Genomic DNA, 24,903 nt, shown 5'->3' on the forward strand with positions numbered 1-24,903 from the left:
GCAATAAAAAAATATACGAAAAACCTTGATTATTCTGGTTAGTCACATTGTACTGCTATTATTTTGAACAATACTGTATTTCAGAAAAGGCCAATGAGAATTGGCGTGTGAAATGGAAACATACCCTATCCCTGAAACATACAGGCATAAAACGAGGCTGGTGCTCTCCACTCATTCAGGTTTGTGCTGAGGAGCCAAGATAATGACATGGCCATTTTAGCAGACAGTTTATAGTTGTGGCCATCAGGGAACGGATGTTACAATAGTAACTGAGACATTCCCTATTTGTTAATCACTTTGACGTTGTGTCGATGTACACTAGGGGTCCTTACCCTAAAGGCAACAAACAGCTGAACTTTGTTTCAGCGGAGCAGATGTTGGCAAACTACTGCATAACCTTCCCAATGCCACACATAAGCAGTGTAGTTTTTCATACCACACAGCTTTTTTTAAGGAAAAATCTATAGGTGATGTAGACCCAAATGTTGAGAAATCACTCTACCTCGAGATGCAAGAAGGAACACTACGGAGACCACATCCTACCCAAAGGTGAGGTTATTATGTGGGGAACACATAACAAAGATTTACCACACTTTGAAAAAATAAATGCACCACAATCATGGTCTCCACCTGTGTACCCTTTGGCTGCCTCATTATCAAGGTTAGTGGCAGCCAGGGAAAGTCACTTGCGTGTGGAAGAGCAAACCGATGAAATGTACAGGAATTAAGCAAATCTTCTAGTAAGAGGTGAATAGAGAGTGAATCACTACGAATAACAAATCTGCATGACTGGAGCACACCAGTCTCCTTTTATACCCATATCTCTATGGGAGAGACAAATTACACTCGCCAATTCTCACTGGCCTTTTCTAAAATATCAGAGGTGTTTGGGGCTCCCAAGTGCAACCCATAGGGTCAGTACATTGCAAGCCCGGTTACAGAATCAAATCACTGAGGGTGCTTCTGAAATTACAGATGTTATTCTAGTAAAGGACAGATAGGCTAAGCAACGGATCCACCATGGCAGTGTATTTTTGTTATTTATGATTATTTATTTACAATTCATGACTTTTACCAATAATTGGAATTTCAAAAATGTTTTGCTACAACTTGTCTATTAATGTATTCATCTACCTTTACATTGTTTTAATCTGTTACTAGTACTTTAACATGTAATTTTCCTTAGGACCAGAAAAAAGGTGTAAAGACATGAATTTCATTTTCAATTTTCATTTTTCATTCGCCAATCAATTTTTATGCTTTTATCCAAACTTTGTATAAAGATGAATCTCAATGTTATGAAATATACAGAATAATTTGATATACCAATTTACTTTATGTAATATGTGTGTGTAAACATGACCATAAATGGCATTCCCATTCTAGGCAATGCATTATCTAATTTGCATATTAATGTGTTTTGGGACAACAATCGTTTTATTCAATAGACTGTAGCCTCAAAAGCGAGGCAAGATCGCTATGATCAGTAAAATGCTGTTGCTTTCTCAGTTTATTGCGATCTCACAAAGCTCCGTTATAAAATGAAGTTGTCAGCAATAAATCACTTACTTTGTTTGTTAATGAGCGGTTTCGCAAGCCTGCATTAACTCAGCACTGAATAGCCTAAAAACTCAAGCGTTTTGAGCGGTAAGATTCTAATCGTGTTTGAAAGTTCAACACCTATTTTTGATTGGCTACATTAGGCCTACTCACCACTGCAAAAACACGCTGTAAATGGATGCATTTGACACTCTCCAGAGCTTGCACTTCTGCCAAATCTGTTTCACCAATATTATCATTACATTATCAACTGAGGGTGCTTTTGCTTGGGTTTGAGAGCACCACCATTGAACCGGGCATTGACGCAGTGTCAAAATGACTGACAGATAGGGAAACATTACTTTAATGAGTCTACCCCCAAGGTTGTTATAAACATGAGAAACATCCGAAAGGGAGAAGGGAAAGTGTTGCTGCAATTTATATAATTTTGTTTTCAGTGTTTACTCAGAAGTCTTGTAATTATTGGTGATTTTAACATCCACCTTGATAATGAAAAATATGAATAATGATTGTTGTAGACATTCTAAACACTATTGGGGTTAGACAATGTGCCAGGGCCCACTCATTGTAAGCATTTAGATTTAATATAGTCGTATGGAATGTGTATGCTGATAATGTTGAAATAGTCTATTTTATACACTGCATTTAGCCGAAGCTACTAAAATAAACATACATTATAAACAAAAGTTATAAATATTGAACTATCATTTCTGCTACTAAAGATTGCTTTATTAATAGTCAACCTTAATTGTCTTAACTTCACAGTATACCAGATAATTTACAAAATCTTAATGTTGCAAAAGAAAAAAATAGATTCTCTCTTTTCTAGCTCACTAGATACTGTTGCTCCTCTGCACTTAAAGAAGGTTAGGGAAAACAATAAGGCACCCTGATAAAATGAGCATAGAGGAAGAATAGCATTTAGAATAGCAACAGAAAGGCTTTAAAAAGTGGCTAGACTTGCTTACTCTCTTAAAAGAAAACTAACAAAACCCAAGGTTATTTATTTTATATATTACAGAGGTTAAATTGACCAAAAAAAAAAAAAAAAATTGTTTTTGTTTTTTCTTTGGAAATCTTTCACTTCACTACACTAGGAAGCATAATGTCATACTTTTTCCTGCACTACATTTCATAAATAATAGTCTTTTCTTTAACTTTAATACTTAACTACATTAAAATGTAGTCTTACTTGTACTCAAAACTTTAAATTACTTTTACTTGAGTAAAAGTAAGAAAGTACTAGATTTCTAATCCATTTAAGTATTAAATGAAATTCAATATGAAATGTAGTGCAGTAAAAAGTACGACATCATGCTTTGGAATGTTGTAAAGTAAAGTCAAAAAAAATGTTGTGAAGTTTTCCAAAGAAAAACTCGGATAAAGTAGACACTTGAAAAATGTACTTAAGCAGAGTATAAATACTTCACTTCTGTCCGCCTCTGTGTGTTAGAAGTTCTATCAAGTCATCAGTCAAGAACCAGGGTGTGCTATTTAAAATGAATCTAAAAGGAATCTAGCCACATTTCTAGCATTTGTAAAACCACAAAATATCTCTAAATTAAGACACATGATCTCAATGTCAAATGCAGAAACGTTAATTAATGCATCTATGACCTCAAGGATATATTATTGTATTGCATTTTTGGGTGGATGCCTTGCAGGTTTATTAAACAAATTTTAACAAGTCCAAAATGCAGCAGCTCAGCTAGAGTGCTTAGAACCAAGATGTATGACTATATTCCCCCAGTTCTGTCAAACTGGCATTGACTGCCTAATAAGCATTGTATACATTTTAAAATATTGCTGATTCCTTTTAAAGCTAAATGGCTGAACTCCTCAGTACTTAAGCGAGATCCATTTCTGTCCTTCACTTTTATTGCTCAAAATTCTGTCCAGTTATACCTAGAATATAAAAATCCACCATGGATGGTAGATTCCGCGTATTATGCACCCAAAAGTATAGACAAGACTATGTCACAGATCCCTATGTATTAATGGCACAGCTATTAATGTATCATGTCAGGACCAGCTAGGACTGCAACATAACTAGACAAGATCTTTAACAACTAGACGGATCATTGTCACGGATAAGTCAATTGTTGCTGGCTATAGGCAGCTCTAACTTTATATTTCAATTTGACGGACAGACTACAACTCTATTTTCACCTAATTACATTTATTAGTATATTTCAAGTTCTATGTGTATAGCGTGCTGGAAGCAAATTTTTAAATATCAGTTCACAAATTCTGACGAGATTCAGGCTGAAATCATAAATCACAACATTTTTGTTCATTTAGGACAGAGGAGAACTGAACTCCCGACTGAGTCTGGTTTCTTTTTATATACCCAAAATAATTTTAATAGTATTTTCATGCTGTGAAGGTGGGGGCAGAAACCTTTAAGGCACAGCCATGCAGACTTACTGGTCTGTCTCATTCTAGTGTTTAATGCTGAGGATGACTCTAGCCTAGCCTCAGAAAGACAGCATGGCTTAGAAAGGACACAACCTCACTAGGATGCAGCATTCAGACTGAGAAAACCATTTGTATTGATTTGATGTGACCTATGCTCAAACCCCTTGCTTGGACCCAAAATAGGGCATAGAAATACCCCCAACAGCATAATAGCCACTGGATCCCCCAGATTCTCCTTTAATTTGTCACCCAAAATACATAAAAATGTATTTTAAGTCAGGATATGATGTTTAATATTGGTAAAACGTCTTCAGCACTTATCACTTTTCTTGCATAGTGGACACATCATACTGTATATGTCAGTGGATGGTCTTCGTAGCAATAGTTGACAAGTCCTCTCTCATAAGTCACATCTTCATCTTTTTCTCCATCCTCCAAAAAGTGGCTATGCCCATGTATTTCAGTGTCTTCGCTGTTTCTCTGTCGTCTCATTATATGCTTGTTGTTGCTGTTTCTTACTGATGCCTCAAGAGCTTTTTGTTTGCGGTAAAAATGTGAAAATTTGTTGAAAATGATAGTGATGGGGAGTGCCACAACTAATGTGCCACTCAGGATGCAGCCAGATGCTGCCAGCTTTCCTGCCACTGTCACTGGCACAAGATCTCCATATCCCACTGTTGTCATACTAACTGTCCCCCACCACCAGCAAGCTGGGATTGTGTCCAAACCAACATCTTCCTCATATTCTGCAGTGTAAGTCATTCCGGAGAACACTGAAACACCCACTGCCAGGTACAGTAATAAGATTCCAACCTCTCTGTAGCTGTGCTACACAAAGAAACAAAGACATCATTTTTTACATGTAAAATGTAGGTATAAAATCTTCAAAGCACTTTTATTGAGTTGCCAAAACGTCTCAGGTTAAGTATCTAACCATTGTTCCCTGAGAACAGGGAACGAGACGCTGCCTCAGCTGACGAAGCGTGAGTTCCTTTTCGAAAGGGAACTAAGTATTCTGACTGTTATAGATTTTTTTTTTTATTGTATGGAATTGAACGTTTTACAAAATTACAAGACAAGGTAGTAAAAAATAAACAATGCTATCTCACGACCAATTTGTACGTATTTGTATGAGGTGGCTAATTTGTAGGACCTCACTCATACGACTTCACTCGTACGAATTTATACAATTTGTTTAAACCCCAGTGATGGCTAGCGTTAGATTCATAAGATTTCATTGGGCAACTCATAAAATACACATGATTTAGAAAAAATCTTCATCGTCTTCAGAAATCGTACAAATTAGCCACCTCTTAAAATACTTACGAATTGCCGTGAGATCGGGTTGAATATAAATGTTATTTCTGGATTTTATGGAGAGGCATTATTTATTTATTTAGTTAGTTAAATAAAGCATAATCAAAACATTTAAAGTCAGTACTATTCAACATGCCAGTGGTTTTCAATCCTGATTCTGGTAACCCACAGGGCTTCACTTTTTTTTCTCCTTTTATGTAACACATCTGATTCAGATTATCAGCTCGTTAAGAGAGAGCTGCATACCAATTCGCCTACATACAGGTGCTGGTCATATAATTAGAATATCATTAAAAAGTTGATATATTTCACTAATTCCATTCAAAAAGTGAAACTTGAATATTATATTCATTCATTACATAGATATATTTCAAATGTTTGTTTATTTTATTATTTATTAAAATTTATGTAAAATTTTATTTTGATTATTATAACTGACAACTAAGTAAAATCCCAAATTCAGTATCTCATGAAAATAAAATATTGTGAGGTTCAATATTGAAGACACCTGGTGCCACACTCTAATCAGCTAATTAACTCAAAACACCTGCAAAGTCCTTTAAATAGTCTCACAGGCTAGTTCTGTAGGCTACATAATCATGGGAAGACTGCTGACTCGACAGCTGTACAAAAGATGACCATTGACACCTTGCACAAGGAAAGCAAGACATAAAAGGTAATTGCAAAAGAGGCTGGCTGTTTACAGGGCTCTGTGTCCAAGCACATTAACAGAGAGGCGCGAAGGGGAGGAAAAGATGTGGTAGAAAGAAAGTTTACAAGCAATAGGGATAAACCCACCCTGTAGAGGATTGTAAAACAAAACCCATTCAAAAATGTGGGGGAGATTCACAAAGAGTGGGCTGCAGCTGAAGTCAGTGCTACAAGAACCACTACACACAGACGTATGCAAAACATAGGTTTCAGCAATCGCATTCCTTGTGTCAAGCCACTCTTGAACAACAGACAGCGTCAGAAGCGTCTCGCCTGGGCTAAAGACAAAAAGGACTGCTGAGTGGTCCAGTCACATTCTCTGATGAAAGTACATTTTGCGTTTCCTTTGGAAATCAGAGTCCCAGAGTATGGAGGAAGAGAGGAGAGGCACACAATCCACATTGCTTGAGGTCCAGTGTAAAGTTTCCACCGTCAGTGATAGTTTGGTGTGCCATGTCATCTGCTGGTGTTAGTCCACTGTGTTTTCCGAGGTCTAAGTTCACCGTAGCCATATACCAGGAAGTTTTAGAGCACTTCATGCTTCCTGCTGCTGACAAACTTTATAGAGATGCAGATTTCATTTTCCAACAGGACTTGGCACCTGCACACAGTGCAAAAGCAACCAGTACCTGGTTTAACCCTCTGGTGCTCTTCGGTCATTTCTGACCGAAAAATTTTCTGTTTTAAAATTTTTAAAATCCCAGCTTCATCAGAATAATATGAAACTTGGTGACTTTTTTAGCATTAGGTATGTAAACACACAAAAAAATTGGGGTCATGATTCGAGCATGCTAATTGGTCATTAAAAAAAAAGTAACTTCATTGTCTTCGGTCATAAATGACCGACCATAGGAAATGAATGGGAAATCGGCAAAAATACAAAAATTCTCTGAATATTTGTGTGTACAATCTACAAATCGGCCACAATGCTGAAAAAATGTACACAGCAGTAAAGCGGTGACACTCAAAAAAATCAAGAGTGTGATACTGACACATCCACTCACACACACGCACACACATACACACACACACACCTATGAAAAATGTAATCTATGAACCACATTTAGAATTTTTAAAAATCACAGCTTCATCTGAAAATTATAAAACTTAGTTACTTTTCTAGCATTAGGTATGTAAACGCACACAAAAAATTAGGGCATTATTCGGGCATGCTAAGTGGTCATAAAAAAATTACTTCCACTTGTGCTCTTCGGTCAAAAATGACCCCCATAGGAAATGAATGGGAAATCTGCAAAAACACAAATATTTGCAGGATATTTGTGTGTACAATCTACAAATCGGTCACAATGCTGAAAAAAAGTACACAGCAGTATAGGGATGACACTCTAAAACATCAGGAGTGTGATATTGACACATCCACTCACATACACACGCACACACGCACACTTATACACACACACACCCATGAAAAACTGAACCTATGAACCACATTTTGAATTATTAAAAATCAACTCTACGTCAGAATGACATGAAACTTGGTGACTTTTCTAACATTAGGTATGTAAACACACAAAAAAATTGAGGGCATGATTCGAGCATGCTAAGTGGTTGTAAAAGAAATACTCCCACTTGCCATAGGAAATGAATGGGAAATCTGCAAAAACACAAATTCACAGAAAAAAAATCACCATTTCTAAAAAAAAAGTAATAATATAAAAATAGTATTTGATTATTTTTATATATTTATTCAAATCCAGCTAAAAAAACCCATGGTATCCCTGTTTTTAATTGGTCAGCAAACTCGCCTGACCTTAACCCCATAGAAAATCTATGGTGTATTGGGAAGAGGAAGATGTGATATGCCAGACCCAACAATGCAGAAGAGCTGAAGTACTATATCAGAGCAACCTGGGCTCTCTAACACCTGAGCAGTGCCACAGACTGATCAACTTTCCATGCCACGCCGCATTGCCCAACTAAGTATTGAGTGCTGTAAATGCTCATAATTTTCATGTTCATACTTTTCAGTTGGCCAAGATTTCTAAAAGATTTCCTTTCTTTGTATTGGTCTTAAGTTATATTCTAATTTTCTGAGATACTGAATTTGGAATTTTTCTTAGTTGTCAGTTATAATCATTAAAACTCAGAGGTGGAAAGTAACGAATTGCATTTACTCGCATTACTGTAATTGAGTAGCTTTTCTGTGTACTTCTACTTTTTTAAGTAGTTTTAAAAATCTGTAATTTTACTTTTACTTAAGTACATTTTGATTAAAGTATTGTACTTCGCTACATTTTAAACCACATTCGTTACTGAGTTAAAATAAATCATTAATGCATTATGCAAAGAGGGGAGGAAAAAAAACGCGATCCGGAAATGACTAATATTGAATAGAGGGCGCGGGGCGCGGGAGAGAACATGCGCGCAAATATCAGATGGAGACGAACAAGACAGACGTCAGTGACGCAGACCCAGGTGAAAGCAAAACGCCGTTGTGAACTCCTGGCTAGTATGGAAATACTTTGGATATAGAAAAAAATAATGTGGTGTTGTCCTGGAGGATATCAAATGTGCACAAAATGTGGATGCAAATGAAGAAACACATAGAACATGTTCGGGCACACATCCCTCTGTGCAAATAAAGGTATGTTTATAACTTAAGGCCGATGGATTTCTGTGACGCAGAGGGAATCGCGGAATCCAGTCATGAACCTTAACTTTACATTATAACGTAGAATTGGCGTAATACACGCAAACTGGTGGATCAACGAAAAACTCAAATGTAGAGCTGTAGGCCTTAGAAATAAATCAAACCGCGACATGGTCTGTGAACATTAAAGCACAAAACATTGCTATATGAATATATGATCTGCTTGTTCTCTCTCTGTGAATGATTTGCTACATATTGACTCTATTATTCTTTAAAAAAAAATTACGAATTAATGATAAAAATAAGTTGTTAATCTAATTCATAATAATGTTTTGAATTTAGTTTATTAGACATGTTTTATTGAAATTTTAATAAACAAAATAAACAAATGGTTTTAAGTTTGTTATAATAAAGCATTTGTTCAACCAAATAAAAAAGACCATTCTTCTTCATTCATTTAACATCATTTTAACTAGTGATAATAACCATCATTTCCCTATCTCGAGGGAATTTCGAGCTGCGTCGAAACGCTAGCGGACGCCTCTGCGTACCATGTCATGAAGCACTGGTGTAATCAGTCCAATAGCGAGACGATACGTCACAGGCGGGTGAGGTCATCGACCAGGAAGCTATAAAGCACACCTGGACCAAACAGTCACTAGCTTCTGTGTCTTCACAAGCGCTCTGTGTGAATTGTATGTCCATTTATTGTGTGTGTTCAAAAAAAGAAAAAAAAAAGAAAGAAAGAAATATGGCAAGTCAGTATAGGTTGTGTTCCTCCCTGCCCATGTTACATCACGGGTGGGGATACACACGTCCTAATGTGTGATGTGTTTGGGGCTCGAGCATGCCCAGTCAGCTCTCGAGGGGGTCGGCTGCGAGCATTGCGAGAGACTCCCAATGCGCATATTAAGATCACACCGGGCACTCTTCGAGGAGAGTGCTTTGGCTCGCGGTCCTCAGGGCTCGGGTCCCGCTGTTGCCGAGGCGCAGCGAAGGCTCGCGTCCTGGGGATCGCAGTTGGATCTAGTGGCGGGGTTAGAGACGGGTGATCCCCTATCTCTGCCTTTACCCGCTGGATCTCATGCCTCAGTTAGCGAGTTGGAAGCACGCTCTGCGGTTTTCTTCCGCTCGCGCTGAGGCACAAACGCAGCAGCCCTCCAGCTCCGAGGAACTGGATGTTGTTAGCGCTGATGATGATCTGCCAAAAGAAAACGACACACACTCATAAAAAGAGGTGCTATTGGTGTAACTCGCGCTGTGTCCAGGTTAAGTTTAGACTGGCCGGCCGAGTGTCAAGAAGTTCGCCAAAAAATAAATAAATATATAAATAAAATAAGAAAGAGAAAGAACAATATAATGGCGAGCAGACAGCATGTTTGAGATTACGAGGGGCTGAATCTAGTGGCTCGGATCTCGCGTTTGCCGAGGCAGCGTGTAGATCACGGGTCTACAATATAGATTATATGACTCGATCGCGGATCTCGCGCTTGCCGAGGCAGCGTGTAGATTACGGGGTTGAGTCTAGTGGCTCAGATCGCGTGTTTGCCGAGGCATCGCGTAGATTATGGGTCTACATCTATCATTCAGAAAGGGCGACGATGTCTCGCGGGGAAGAGACGCTTGCGAGCTATCTCTCCCCCGAGTCCGCATCGTCACACAGCCCCACAGCTGCCCACAACAAGCCGGTAAAAAAAAAAAAAAAAAAAAAGTCGGCTTTGGGGGTAGGGCATATTCGGCAGCAGATCAGGCGGCCGCCGGTTTGTATACGGCGGTTGCCCTGCAAGCATATAAAACAAGCAGACCTGCTGGGGGATATTGATATTGAGATGTGAAATATAAAAAATATATATATATATATATATATAATAAGTAAATAAATCAAAATGTCCCTCTGGGGCTGTCGGGCGGGGCAGCCTCAGCCGAGTACATCCTTTCTCAAACCTACACCGAGCAAAACAAAGAGAGAGCGTGGCCGCTCGGGGCCCCCCCGTAGAGAGATCGGGGGTCCGGGCGACGCGCTCAGCCGGGACCTTCCCATGGTAGGGCGGATCTGAGGGCCGTCCTTACTGCTAGGAAGGCCTCAGCTAAGAAGTCCTGACGTCAGAGGCGCAGGACTTCCGATGGCAGTCCCCTCCGGGAGAGTGCGGCTCGCCGAGGCACCCGCTCGTTCCCGGTGCCATCGGGGGGGGCCGGTCTGCCAACCCTGCCACCGTTGGTGATTCAGGGCGTGGCTGTCCCCGGCGAACATATATCTCCTTGTCCGCCCGGAAACGTAGCGGCTTGGGGATGTTCGCGCCCTCTCGTGAGGGCCCCGGGGCGGTCAGTTCGGTTGCTACCTGCCGGTTATCCGTTACAGGACACCGGGCTGACCACCCAGGAAAATCCAGAGACCAGCCTCGAGAGGCTGGTTCCCTTAGTAGATTTTCTGGCAGCGTGGAAACTTCTGCCGAATATCTCAGAATGGGTCCTGCTCACATTATAAAAAGGGTTCGGGTCACACCCACCCGTGTTCAGCAGGGTTACTCCTACGGTAGTAACCCCCGAGCAGCCTCTGGTCATGGAACGAGAGGTACAGACTCTTCTGCGAAAAGAGGCTATACACGGGTCCCTCCCCTCTGCAGAGAGTCGGGCTTTTACAGCCGGTACTTCATAGTTCCAAAGAAGGATGGAGGGTTAAGGCCTATTTTTAGATCTGCATCAGCTAAACAAAATGCTCACGATAAAACAGATCGTGTGTCACGTCAGGTCCGAGGACTGGTGTGTCACAATAGACCTAAAAAATGTATACTTCCACATCTCCATCCTTCCGCAGCACAGACAGGTCTTCAGGTTTGCTTTCGGGGGCGAAGCTTACCAGTATTGAGTGCTGCCATTCGGCCTAGCTTAATCACCCCACACTTTCACCAAGTGCGTGAATGCAGCTCTTGCTCAGGTGCGACTCCAGGGCATTCGCGTGCTCAACTATATCGACGATTGGCTGGTGTTAGCATAGTCGAAACAGTGGGCGTTCAGCATCGGATTACTTGGATCGATTGCTCCTGGCTGATTGATTGTTCCTGATCGATTGCTCCTGTCGGTCTGCCTGCTGCTGCTGCTGCTGCTGCCACCACAGTGTTTGTAGCTCTGTATAGCTGCATTTGAATCTCTATTTTATATATTTTCTTTGTAATTTACACTGCTAAATATAACTTACTCATCACCATATAGTGTTTTAATATAGCCTATCAATTTAAATTTGACATTACTAGCTTTTAATCTAAATCACTACCACACGTTAGCTTTTCACTAGCCTGGTAGCTTTCCATCCCAGCATCCGGGTCTCCTGTTTTCTGAGTTCTTTAGACAACTGTGGTGAGTTGGATTATTAAAAAGACTCCATCAGACAACTGTGGTAAGTTTTGGATTCATCAACAAATACGGTAAGCCATGTCTTCTTCTCCTGTCATTGTCACTTGCACTGCATGCTACATGTTTAGCATATCTATCTCCGTTGGCGAACAGGGCTTCACATGTGATAAATGTAAGGAATTAATCAGGCTGACGGAGAAGATTTCAGATTTAGAGACACGCATCCAAGCTTTATGTGAGAGTAGTGAGAATGTAACAGCTTTAGATACTGCTTTGGATGCGACTAGCTTAGTGGACACTCATTGTTTGGTTCCGGCTGAGCCCGTGCAGCAGGGCTGGGTGACGATGAGAAAGCATAGTCGCGGATCAAAAAACCACTCTTCCGTTCCGATTAGAACATCAAACAGGTTCTCCCCACTCAGTGACGCACCCACTGAGGATCCTGTTGAAAGTGCCCTAGTTATTGGCGATTCTATTACACGGAATGTGAAAATAGAGACACCAGCCACCATAGTCACATGTTTACCGGGAGTCAGAGCGCCTGACATCAGAGCAAATTTAAAAGTGCTGGCTAAAGCTAATCGTAAATTCTCTAAGATTATTATTCATGTTGGCACTAATGATGTTCGACTTCGCCAGTAGGAGATCACCAAAATTAACATTAAAGAGGTGTGTAAACTCGCAAGTACGATGTCAAAAGCCGTATTTTTCTCTGGTCCTCTCCCTGCTAAAAGGAGTGATGAAATAGTTAGCAGATTATCATCACTCAATGGCTGGTTGTCTAAGCGGTGTCTGCAAAATAACATAGGGTTCATAGACAATTGGAAAAGTTTTTGGGGCAGACCTGACCTGTTGAAGATAGACGGCATTCATCCCTCCTGGGCTGGTGCTGCTCTTCTCTCTAGTAATTTGGCACATAGTCTTAGAGCTAAACCTTGACTCACTGGGGCCCAGGTCAGGAAGCAGACAAACTGGCTAAACCAACCGTCTGCTAGCTGTCTCACGTCACCAAAGTCAGCTAAATCCCAGCACATAGAGACTCTTTCACCTAGATATTATCATATAGAGACTGTGTCTGTTCCCCGAATTAGTAAATACAAAAAACCATCAAAACCATTGAACAGTAAAAATTTAATTGATGTCCAACAAATAAACAACAGATATAATACGGATGAACAATTGATAAAGCTTGGGTTGCTGAATATTCGATCCCTTTCGCCAAAAACGCTTGTTGTCAATGATATGATTATAGATCATAACTTAGATGTGCTGTGCTTGACAGAAACCTGGCTAAAACCTGACGATTACATTACTTTAAATGAGTGCACCCCCCGAGATTATTATTACAAACATGAGCCACGTCTGAAAGGTAAAGGGGGAGGTGTTGCTATAATTTATAATAATATTTTCAGTATTACTCAGAAGTCTAGTTTCAAATATAATTCCTTTGAAGTTTTGGTGCTTTATGTAATGCTGTGTAGTGTAAATGATAAATCCCGTCTGACATTTGTGTTGGCTACTGTATACAGGCCACCAGGGCACAATACAGTCTTTATCAGAGAATTTGATGGTTTTGTATCGGAGTTAGTATTAGCTGTAGATAAAGTACTAATTGTTGGGGATTTTAATATCCATGTAGACAATGAAAAAGACGCATTGGGATTGGCATTTAGAGACATTCTAAACTCTATTGGAGTTAGACAACACGTATCGGGACCCACTCATCGCCTTAATCATACTTTAGATCTAATAATGTCACATGGAATAAATGTTGATACTGTTAAAATTCTGCAGCAGAGCGATGACATCTCAGATCATTACCTAATATCATGTATACTTAATTTACCTAAGGCTGCAAAGCCATCCCCTCGCTTCAAATATGGCAGGACGATAACCGCTGCGACTAAAGATTGCTTTGTCCATAATCTTCCTCATCAGTTCCATCTCCTCAGCATTACAGATAGCCAAGAGGAACTTGATGCTGCAACAGAAACTATTGACTCTCTTTACTAGCACTTTAGACATAGTTGCTCCCCGGCGCTTAAAGAAGATTAAAGCAAATAATCCAACGCCGTGGTACAACGAGCACACTCGGGCCCTTAAAACAGCAGCCAGAAAAATGGAGCGCAGCTGGAAGAAAACAAAACTGGAGGTTTTTCTCAATTTGTGGAAAGAGAGCATGATTGCATTCAGAAAGGCCATAAAAACTGCTAGATCTGCTTATTTCTCAACTCTTTTAGAAGAAAACAAACACAACCCTAAGTATTTATTCGATACAGTGGCTAAATTATCAAAAAATAAAGCTTCAGCTTCTGATGTTTGTAAACAACACAGCAGTAATGACTTTATGAACTTCTTTACTAGTAAGATTGATAATATTAGGAATAAAATTATAACCATGCAGCCGTCTATTACAGTATCACTTCAGACAGAGCATTGTAGTGTCACTGAGGAAAAATTACACTCATTCACTACTATAGGAGGAGAAGAATTGGCTAAACTTGTAAAATCATCAAAATCAACAACATGTATGCTTGACCCTATACCGACTAGGCTATTAAAAGAGATACTTCCAGAGGTCATAGATCCTCTGCTTAATATCATTAATTCATCTTTGACATTAGGATATGTACCGAAAACTTTTAAGTTGGCTATAATTAAAGCACTTATTAAAAAAACGCAACTTGATCCTAAAGAATTAGTCAATTACAGGCCAAACTCGAATCTACCGTTTCTATCAAAAATACTAGAAAAGGCCGTGTCTTCACAATTATGTTCCTATTTAGAAAGAAATGGTATATGTGAAGATTTCCAGTCAGGATTTAGACCTTATCATAGTACTGAGACTGCTCTAATTAGAGTTACAAACGATTTACTCTTATCATCTGATCGTGGTTGTATCGCTCTATTAGTGTTACTCGACCTTAGCGCTGCATTTGATACTATCGATCACAATATTCTTCTGAATAGAATCGAAAATTATGTTGGCGTTAGTGGAACTGCTTTGGCATGGTTTAAATCATACTTATCTGACCGTTATCAGTTTGTAGCAGTAAATGAAGAGATGTCACACCGATCACAAGTTCAGTATGGGGTACCGCAAGGCTCAGTGTTAGGACCGTTGCTTTTCACTCTGTATATGCTACCACTGGGAGATATCATTAGGAAGCATGGCGTTAGTCTTCATTGTTATGCTGACGATACTCAGCTCTATATTTCCTCACGCCCTGACTAAACCTACCAATTCACAAGATTAACGGAATGCATAGCTGATATAAAAAATTGGATGAATAGTAATTTCCTGCAACTTAATTCAGATAAAACTGAATTTTTAATTATTGGACAGAAAAGCTCCACAAGTAGTAACCGAGAATACGGTCTAACACTTGATGACTGCTCTGTCAAGCCCTCGTCGTCAGTGAGGAACCTGGGTGTGCTCTTTGATACCAATCTTTCATTTGAAAGCCACATTTCTAGCATCTGTAAAACCGCATTCTATCATCTTAAAAATATATCTAAATTACGGCACATGCTTTCAATGCAAAATGCTGAACAGTTAGTACATGCGTTCATGAGCTCAAGGCTAGATTATTGTAATGCTCTACTGGGTGGTTGCCCTGCTCGCTTAATAAACAAACTCCAGCTAGTCCAAAACGCAGCAGCTCGAGTTCTTACTAGAACCAGGAAGTATGATCATATTAGTCCAGTTCTGTCAACACTGCACTGGCTCCCTATTAAACATCGCATACATTTTAAAATCTTGCTTATTACTTAAAAAGCACTAAATAGTTTAGCTCCCCTGTACTTAAGCGAGCTTTTAACACATTATACTCCTTTACGTCTATTGCGGTCTCAAAACTCTGGCCAGTTGATCATATCTAGAATATCTAAATCAACTGCAGGCGGTCGCTCATTTTCCTATTTAGCTCCTAAACTCTGGAATAGTCTTCCTAGCATTGTTTGGGAAGCAGACACACTCTGTCAGTTTAAATCTAGACTAAAAACACATCTCTTTACTATGGCATACACATAGAACATTTTTTACTTTCATTATTCAAATCAATTGACTGATTGTTAGGCTGCATTAACTAGGTCAGCCGGAACCGGGAACACTTCCCATAACACCTGATGTACTCGTTACATCATAAAAAGAGTGGCATCTACGCTAATGTTAGTCTCACTGTTTATCCCGAGGTTTATCCCGGATCTGGGCCGTGTCCGGATCGGATGGTGGACCTGCCTGGACATGACCAGCTCATCCTGGAGTGTCTGCTGAGCCGTGTCAATTGGTGTCTCCTCTGAATTTGCCTCAACTGGCACGACATGCTCAAAACCCGTCTTCGGCGCAATAATTCCGATCTTTCATGTATTCATAGTTTTGTGTAATCGACACCCCATCCCATCATTTATTTCCAAATAAATCTGTCTCTTCCGTGATACCCTGAAATTTTGAATATTCCAATCTAATATGATTTCTGACCTGTAAGGTTGCCAGAATAATAATCTTACACGGTGTGTTAATAGGCCAGAGGAGAACTGGCACCCCGACTGAGTCTGGTTTCTCCCAAGGTTTATTTTTCTCCATCACGCCCTGATGGAGTTTTGGTTCCTTGCCACTGTCGCCTTTGGCATGGCTTGCTCAGTTGGGGACACTAAAAATATGATTAAAGTTATTCAACTTATTATACAAATAAAATGTATGAATTAGGTCTTATATAATTCTATAAACTATAATACTGATCTGCCAACATTGTTGCTATATGATAAATTAAAATAAGCTGATAACATTACTGTTTACTCCAGTACGACTGTGCAGCCAAATCTAATTTTGTCACAATATTATCCTGTTTGACACTGTGAAGCTGCTTTGACACAATCGTGATTGTAAAAGCGCTATATAAATAAAGTTGATTGATTGATTGATGCTGTTCTCGCCCATAGGAGAGTGTTGGGGCTAAGGTTGAACGGAAAGAAAAGTGTGCTGGCACCTATAAGCTGCAGAGCATTACTTTTCTGGCGGTAGTCTGGGACACGAAAATAATGTCGGCTCGGCTATCCCCTCCCAGGATAAAAACTATCCTGGATACCGTGAACCAGATAAAGCTAGATCAGTCACTCACTGTGAAACACTTTCAGAGAGTGTTAGGGCTGATGACAGCAGCGTCCAACGGGGTACCTTTTGGCCTGCGGTACATGAGACCCTTACAGTGGTGGCTCAGGACCAAGGGGTTCTCCCCGAGGGGAAACCCTTTTTCGCTTGATCAAGGTCACGCGGCGCTGCCTACGTGCCTTAGTGAAAGTGAAAAGATCCTTGGTTCCTGTCCCAAGGTCCAGTTCTGGGGGCTCCTTGTCGTCGCGTAACGCTAACGACGGATGCCTCCCTAACTGGCTGGGGAGCGGTCATGAGTGGCCGCTCGGCCCAAGGTCTGTAGGTCTGTACAACGTCTGTACGCCTTCCCCCCTCTGGCATTGCTCCCAGGAGTGCTGGAGGGCATCCGCCGGGACGGGGTTCAGCTTTTATTGGTAGCCCCGCTCTGGCCGGGCCAAATATGGCTCGCCGACATTATGTCTCTCCTAAAAGGTCCTCCCTGGGAAATCCCAGTCAGGAGAGATCTTCTTTCGCAGGCCGGGGGGTCAGTACTGCACCCGCGCCCGGAACTGTGGAAACGGTGGGCTTGGCCCCCAGAGGGGGCCCAGTTCATAAACATGGGTCTATCTACTGAGGTGATAGAGACCATGTTGCACTCCAGAGCACCATCCACAAGGAGACTTTACGCACTCAAATGGAGAGTTTTTGTCGCCTGGTGTACGCACCAGGCTTTGGACCCTGTTAACTGCCCGCTCGGTTCAGTTCTTGAGTTCCTACAAGAAAAATTCTCCGCAGGGTTATCTCCGTCGACACTGAAAGTATATGTGTCGGCGATATCTGCTTATCATATTCCATTAGATAATGCATCATTGGGGAAACACCCTTGGGTCATGCGTTTCCTTCGTGGTACTTTGAGGCTCAGACCTGCGGCACGCTCGAGGGTGCCTAGTTAGGCAGTGGCACCCTCTTGTCTGGAGTTTGCACCAGGAATGGTAAAAGCATTTCTCTTCCCGAGGGAAGGATATGCTCCCAAGGTCCCGACTAATGTGCCGGGACCAGTAATGCTGCAGGCTTTCTGTCCGCCTCCGTTCACTAGTCAAGACTAAGAGAAGCTAAATCTGCTATGTCCGGTCAGGGCCCTAGATGCATATGTCCACAGAGCTGCCCTGTGGCGAAACTCAGAACAGTTGTTTGTGTGTTTTTGGGTCCCCGAGCAAGGGAAAACCGGCTTCAAAGCAGACGCTTAGCAAGTGGATAGTCGAGGCTATTTCGCTCGCTTATGAGTCGGCCGGACATCCTTCACCAATGAGGGTCCGCGCCCACTCCACTAGGAGTATGGCTGCCTCTATGGCTCTTATTTCTGGAGTTTCATTGTCAGAGGTATGTGATGCGGCTGGGTGGTCCTCTCCGCATACATTTGTGAGGTTTTACAATCTAGATGTAGCCTTACAACGGCGTCCCGGGTGTTTCTGGGTTGATTCACACATACAGACATTTGGGACTCGGCGTGGGTATTGAGGTCCCCTAGCGTTTCGACGCAGCTCGAAGTTCCCTCGAGATAGGGAACGTCTCAGATTACGTATGTAACCATGGTTCCCTGAGAGGGAACGAGACGCTGCGTCGCTATGCCATACTCCCGGCATGCCTGTGATCGACTTGTTCGGCTTTTTCCAGAAGCTAGTGACTGTTTGGTCCAGGTGTGCTTTATAGCTTCCTGGTCGATGACGTCACCCGCCTGTGACGTATCGTCTCGCTATTGGACTGATTACACAAGTGCTTCATGACATGGTTCGCAGAGGCGTCCCCTAGCGTTTCGACGCAGCGTCTCGTTCCCTCTCAGGGAACCATGGTTACATACGTAACCTGAGACGTTAATAATAGGTACAGTAAATGTTTAATTGATGTTTTCTGAGATAGTTGTCATATCGTGAAAATCTCATTCTATCACAACCCTACAGGGGAGAGTCCCCCACCCCCACTGTTAAAAAAGTAACTAAGTAACTTTTACTCTGAGTACATTTTAAATGAGCTACTTTTTACTTTTACTTGAGTAAATTTTTAGACCAGTAATTTTACTTGTACTTAAGTAAAATTTCATTGAAGTAACAGTACTTTTACTTGAGTAGAATATTTTGTTACTCTTTCCACCTCTGTAAAACTTAAAGAAATAAACACTTATATATCTTATATACACTTATATATACAATATATCAGTCTGTGTGCAATGAATAAATATAAGTTTTACTTTTTGAATGGAATTAGTGAAATAAATCAACTTTTTGATGATATTCTAATTATATGAACAGCACCTGTATACTATATGCACTAAATTAATGGTAAAATAAAGGGAAAAGTACATACCTTTTATTGTGTTGCAGAAGAGGAAATTTCCTCATGTGTTTGCATAATGATGCATTTAAAAGTTAAGGGCCTAATGGATCTTTATAAAAGTCCACATTGTTGTTGTCGATGAAATATAACAGGTTACAACATAAAGGTTACATTTTGATTATTAGTCACTCAGAAACCCTCAGCTGTGCTAGTTCTGATTGCTCCTCTGAAGTGCAATGGGTTGTGGGCAATATTAGCCATTATAGTGTGCACAAATCCACACTTTGAAACAGTAAAAAAATAGACTATCCAAGGACTTTTAGCATAGGCTACTCTTTAAAACATACTATGCTTTAGGACACATTTATATGCCCATTATATGCACACAGTATGCACATTTGAATGCAATGACAGATACTAATTATGGTGGTTCGTATACAAACTGGGAACCAAGGTATTTTAGATAAGAGACAAACAAAATGTGGAGTAGCGTGGGTCCAGGATTAAACACCACTACAGCAAAGGTCTATAACCTTACTCCTGGGGACTCATTGTCCTGCAAATTTTATTTTCAACATGCTTTAGCACACCAGCCTATATATTTTCAAATGATTGAGCTTGATTAGCTGCTTCAGGTGTGTTTAATTAGGGGTAGAGCTAAATTCTGCAGGGCAGTGGGTGTCCAAAGAGCAGGGTAGATGACCTCTGCACTACAATATGCAGATTGTAAATGCACGTGCACAATGGCAGTGTAATCTCACCCGCAGAGTTGCCCCTAGTGACCTTAACCCTGTTGAATGCCTAGCCAACTTTAGCACTCTGAAGATTCTCATCAGCCGCAACACCTGGACCAGTTTTCCCAAGTTGCCCAGCTCTGACTCACTCCCAATGACCAGATCAAAAAAGATTGTGATGTAAATTGGCATCACTGAGATGATGTCGATCACATTTAGTGGTAGCAAGAAGAATTTACGATGGTTTGGAGCAAGAAGCATGCGTGTTACTACCTCAAATGTAAACCAGCAGATGCAGAACACTTCTAATACATGCATAGTTGGGTCTTCAACTGGATTACCATTTCCATCAAATCTCTGGTATTCTGGAATGCTATTGATACACATGGTGGCAACTGATATTAACACCACACAAATGGAAAGCAAGCTGAAAATTTTGCTTGGGATTGAATAACCTGGATTTTCCAATGTCAGCCACAGACACTTCCGAATGTTTCCAAAACGTATTTCATGGAAGTGCTCAATATCTTTGTTCAGATCAGAAATCTCATCAACTGAAGTATCCACACTGCTAACATCACTCTCTTCATCCCAGGATATATGATGTCTCTTCAGTTTACGATCAAGGTAACGGTAACTACAGCAGCTGTCCAGAAAAAAATCACTGATTCCCCAGTACTCTATTTCCTGAGAGAAGGAGAAAATGCACAATTCTTCCATAATGTGCAGCTTGCCAGTTTGATAGAAGTGCAGGACATAAGGGAAGAGACCAGGGTTACGGTCAAAGTAAAACTCTTTCTGTTGAACATCAAAGTCATCACAGAGCTGTAGAATGTCATCCTCTGAGTCACAAGACAAGAGCTGGCCAAGACGTGTGTCCGGAAACTTCTTCAGAATGCTTGAGCATAGAGTGTGCCTCAACCCACCTACATTGATATGTAAAAGGTGGTCCTTAGGATCCAAAATCCACCAAGCATGTCTTTCCTTCACCATGGTCTATCTTCACTCTGTAATGAAAAAAATAGGACAACATTTGGTTTAGTATGGCTGAAAAAAATAACAGGTTAATTTTGGTGATTCATTTTACATGTTAAAAATAATTTATGTAATTAATGTCATCCATTTTTTCATCCAAAAAAATCAAGCTTTTTCATATGTCAAACCTTTTTATTTAAAAATATATATTTTTATGTTTTTATACATTTTTAAACATTTTATTTTTAAAGTTATATTTATCAGTGTCAGGAGTTGGTTGGGTATAAACGCATGAAGACGAAAGAAAATCGATAAAATTGTCTTGTGAGAACAGAGATTAGCAAGACTAACACAACGTAATATTAATGAGAATGGACAGAGAATGAAAGGGAACACAAGGTATAAATTCATGGAGCAAACAAAGGGAACAAATGAGCTAAATAGTGGGATGACAGGTGAACTAAATGACTAATCAAATGAACTGAGAAACTGGGTCAAACAGACAAAGAGACCAAGGTGGATCCGCTGCGAAGAGCATTTGAGGTGGAATCAGAGGAGCCAGGGGGAAGGCGCAGCTAGACAGGGCCAAAGGCCGAACAACATCTGACCAAGGCAGATCCGGTAGGAGCCCTTTTGAACAGTTAGGATTATGGAGGAAGGAGCCAAGGCGAAGACGATGCGTTGACGGGCAGAGGTGGAGCAATGGGTTCAGAGGTTGGAGGTGGAGCCAGTGAATCCTCAGGGCTAGGTGGAGCTGGTGAACTGAGGACCCTAGGCAGATCCTTGCAACATGTAGGAGGAGCAGAAGGGCTGAAGAGAGTCAGCATAGGCAGGGCTATGGAACTGGTTGTCAGAGGAGGTGGAAGACGGGGGATGGGAGGGATCACAGAAGATTCAGGGCTGGAAGGAACAAGCAGGGAAACAGGAGAGTCAGAGCTCATGCACCTGGTCAGACACTTTAAGGGGCTAAGGCTCTAAGGTGATGTCCTTTCCTGTCCTCTCTGGGCTCGGGAATCATGGCACGATGGTCTCCCTTGTCTGCAGTTGGGTTACAAAAATAAAAAAATAAAAGAGTCATTGGTCACCAGCACCCACTCCACTAATACGGTAAAGTGTTCCCGGGACCTTGTGGTCTTTCCCGTGTGTGGTCCATGTGTGGACCTTCCCCAAGTGTGGTAGAGGCAGAGAAGTTGGACACCTGGTAAGTCCATGGAAAAGGTAAAAAAAACTAAAATAAACAAGAGGGGAAAAAAACGCAAAAAGAAAATCACTGTTGGCTCCGCTCTTCTGTCAGGAGTTGGTTGTGTAAATTCACAAAAACAAAAGGACAATCAATATAATATGTCTTTAATGACAAAACTCAGGAGAACAGACAGAATAGCTAGACTAACACAACCTGACATTAACAAGAATGAATGAAGAAGAACAAATAAATAAATATATGGCTCAAACAAAGGATAAACTAATGAGATAATGAGATGGGTTACTTCAGTGATTTCGCATTAAGCTTTGTATTAAAATTGGGTCATTAATGTAGTTGAAATGTGAAATTATTTTTGAATTTGGTGCCTTCTGGACTGAGAAAAGACAGAAAATGTATTTTTGGATCATGGGGATGAAAGACAACAATTCCAAGAATGCACTTGCTTTGCTGCCCTATGAGGCCAATCCTAAATCAACCGCTAGATTACTGGATCACTTGCCCACCGCAGCAACGCCCCTACCATATTGTTAATTTTTATAAAATCAGTTCAGTTAAAGAACAGACACTACAATAAAAACTGACCTTGTCTGTTCAAAATAATTTGAGTGAGCCGAGCAAATGTCAAGGCATAAACGCAGCAGGAATCAGATTGCATTCAATCAATCAATCAATCAACTTTATTTATATAACGCTTTTACAATCACGATTGTGTCAAAGCAGCTTCACAGTGTCAAACAGGACAATATTGCAACAAAATTTTGGCTGTACAGTCGTACTGGAGAAAACAGTGATGTTATCAACTTATTTTAATTTATCATAGAGTGACAATGTTGGCATATCAGTATTATAGTTTATAGAATTAAATAAAACCTAATTCATAAATTGTATTTGTATGATTAATTGAATAACTTTAATCATAATTTTAGTGTCCCCAACTGAGCAAGCCAAGCCAAAGGCGACAGTGGCAAGGAACCAAAACTCCATCAGGGCATGATGGAGAAAAATAAACCTTGGGAGAAACCAGACTCAGTCGGGGTGCCAGTTCTCCTCTGGCCTATTAACACACCGTGTATGATTATTATTCTGGCAACCTTACAGGTCAGAAATCATATTAGATCGGAATATTCAAAATTTCAGAGTATCCCGGAAATTCATCACTAGAGCTGAGGTAAGCACAGCATACATTCACAGCGCATGTTCAGTCTGGCGCGGTCAGTCTGACATGTGTCTTTGGAAGCTTAACTTTTGAAGGAATTAATATGAGAAGTTGAAACACTCACTTTGCTCTGCACTGCTCCGTTTACATGAATGCCCGCAGCTGCCCGAGCCAAGTGCTCTGAGTGCGATCCCACCCCCATGTGTGGGTTGAAAATATGTGGAAATAACTCCTACAACTGGCTGGCTGTAGTCTTTAGCCTCTGGCCAAAAAATCCTCAGATGATGCAAAATGCCTATTTTTGCATCATCCGAGGATTTTTTTCAGAAATAAAATACATCAACTTCAACTTCATTTATTTATAGAGCACTTTCAACACCACAAGTGGAACCAAAGTGCTGTACATGAGGTATATAAGAAAATTAAAAATAATAAGCGCAAAAACAATACAAACATATGACATACACAACTTACAAAGCATTATCAAAAGCTAAGGAAAACAAATACATTTTTAGCGCACTCTGAAAAACACCCAATGATGGACAAGTCTTTACAGACAGCGGAAGGTTGTTCCAAAGCCTAGGAGCTGCAACAGAGAAAGCCTGGTCACCTTTACATTTTAAACGTGTTCGTGGAACCACAAGAAGCAGCTGATCATTTGAGCGCAGAGACCTGCTGGAGTGACAGCGGGTGATTAAACCAGTAACATACACAGGGGCTAGACCACGCAGAGGCTTAAAAACATACAACAGCACTTTATATTGAATTCTATATTGTATGGGTAACCAATGAAGTTTAATTAAAACTGGAGTAATATGTTCTCTCTTTTTAGTGCCCGTTAAAAGCCTGGCAGCTGAGTTCTGAACAAGCTGCAAACGGGAGAGGGAAGCCTGACTCACACCCAGATAGAACACATTACAATAATCCAAACCCGATGACACAAAAGCATGAACAACCTTCTCCATATTATTAAAAGTAAGGATAGATTTCAATTTTTAATCTAAGATGGAAGAAGCTATTCTTAACGACAGCGTTGATTTGCTGCTCAAATTTCAGCTCAGAGTCAAAAATAACACCAAGGTTCCTTACACTAGACAGTTTTTTCCCAGGAAGCAACCCTAGGCAGTTGTACCACCCGCAATAGCTAATTGCGGTAGGCAGATTTATTTATTTATTTTGTCGTGTGGGCCACTAGGTTCGACTAGGGAGCCTGAGTTAACTGTGATTTAGAAATATGTACAGATAAGATGAATCAGAACTTCTTTTGATGTCAGCCGACTATTTACTATTTGAAATGTAAAGATAAAGAAATAAATTTGTTGTAAACAGTCAATGAGAACAATTACAAGAAAAAAAACAAATGAAATGAACAATATACCGGTATGAAAAAAATATACAAAAGTTAGATCTCAAAAAAAAACTATAGGTGCACCTTTGTAAATAACA

The 24,903-nt window shown here is 40.5% G+C and overlaps 1 protein-coding gene across 1 annotated transcript in view; it reads right to left on the reverse strand.

The window, feature by feature from the left end:
• Positions 1-2,887: 2,887 nt before the first annotated feature.
• The window catches only part of si:dkey-43k4.5 (potassium voltage-gated channel subfamily S member 2), a 45,103-nt gene continuing 23,087 nt past the window's right edge, over positions 2,888-24,903 (reverse strand). The window contains exons 2-3 of the mRNA XM_067459387.1: positions 20,150-21,129; positions 2,888-4,806 (exon numbers count right to left, since the gene is read on the reverse strand). Of these exons, the coding sequence (XP_067315488.1) occupies positions 4,324-4,806; positions 20,150-21,115 (1,449 nt within the window). The 5' untranslated portion in view covers positions 21,116-21,129 and the 3' untranslated portion in view covers positions 2,888-4,323. The remainder of the gene's footprint in view (positions 4,807-20,149; positions 21,130-24,903) is intronic.

The sequence above is a fragment of the Pseudorasbora parva genome, chromosome 12 (genome assembly GCF_024679245.1).
Source record: "Pseudorasbora parva isolate DD20220531a chromosome 12, ASM2467924v1, whole genome shotgun sequence".
Classification (NCBI taxonomy): Eukaryota; Metazoa; Chordata; class Actinopteri; order Cypriniformes; family Gobionidae; genus Pseudorasbora; species Pseudorasbora parva.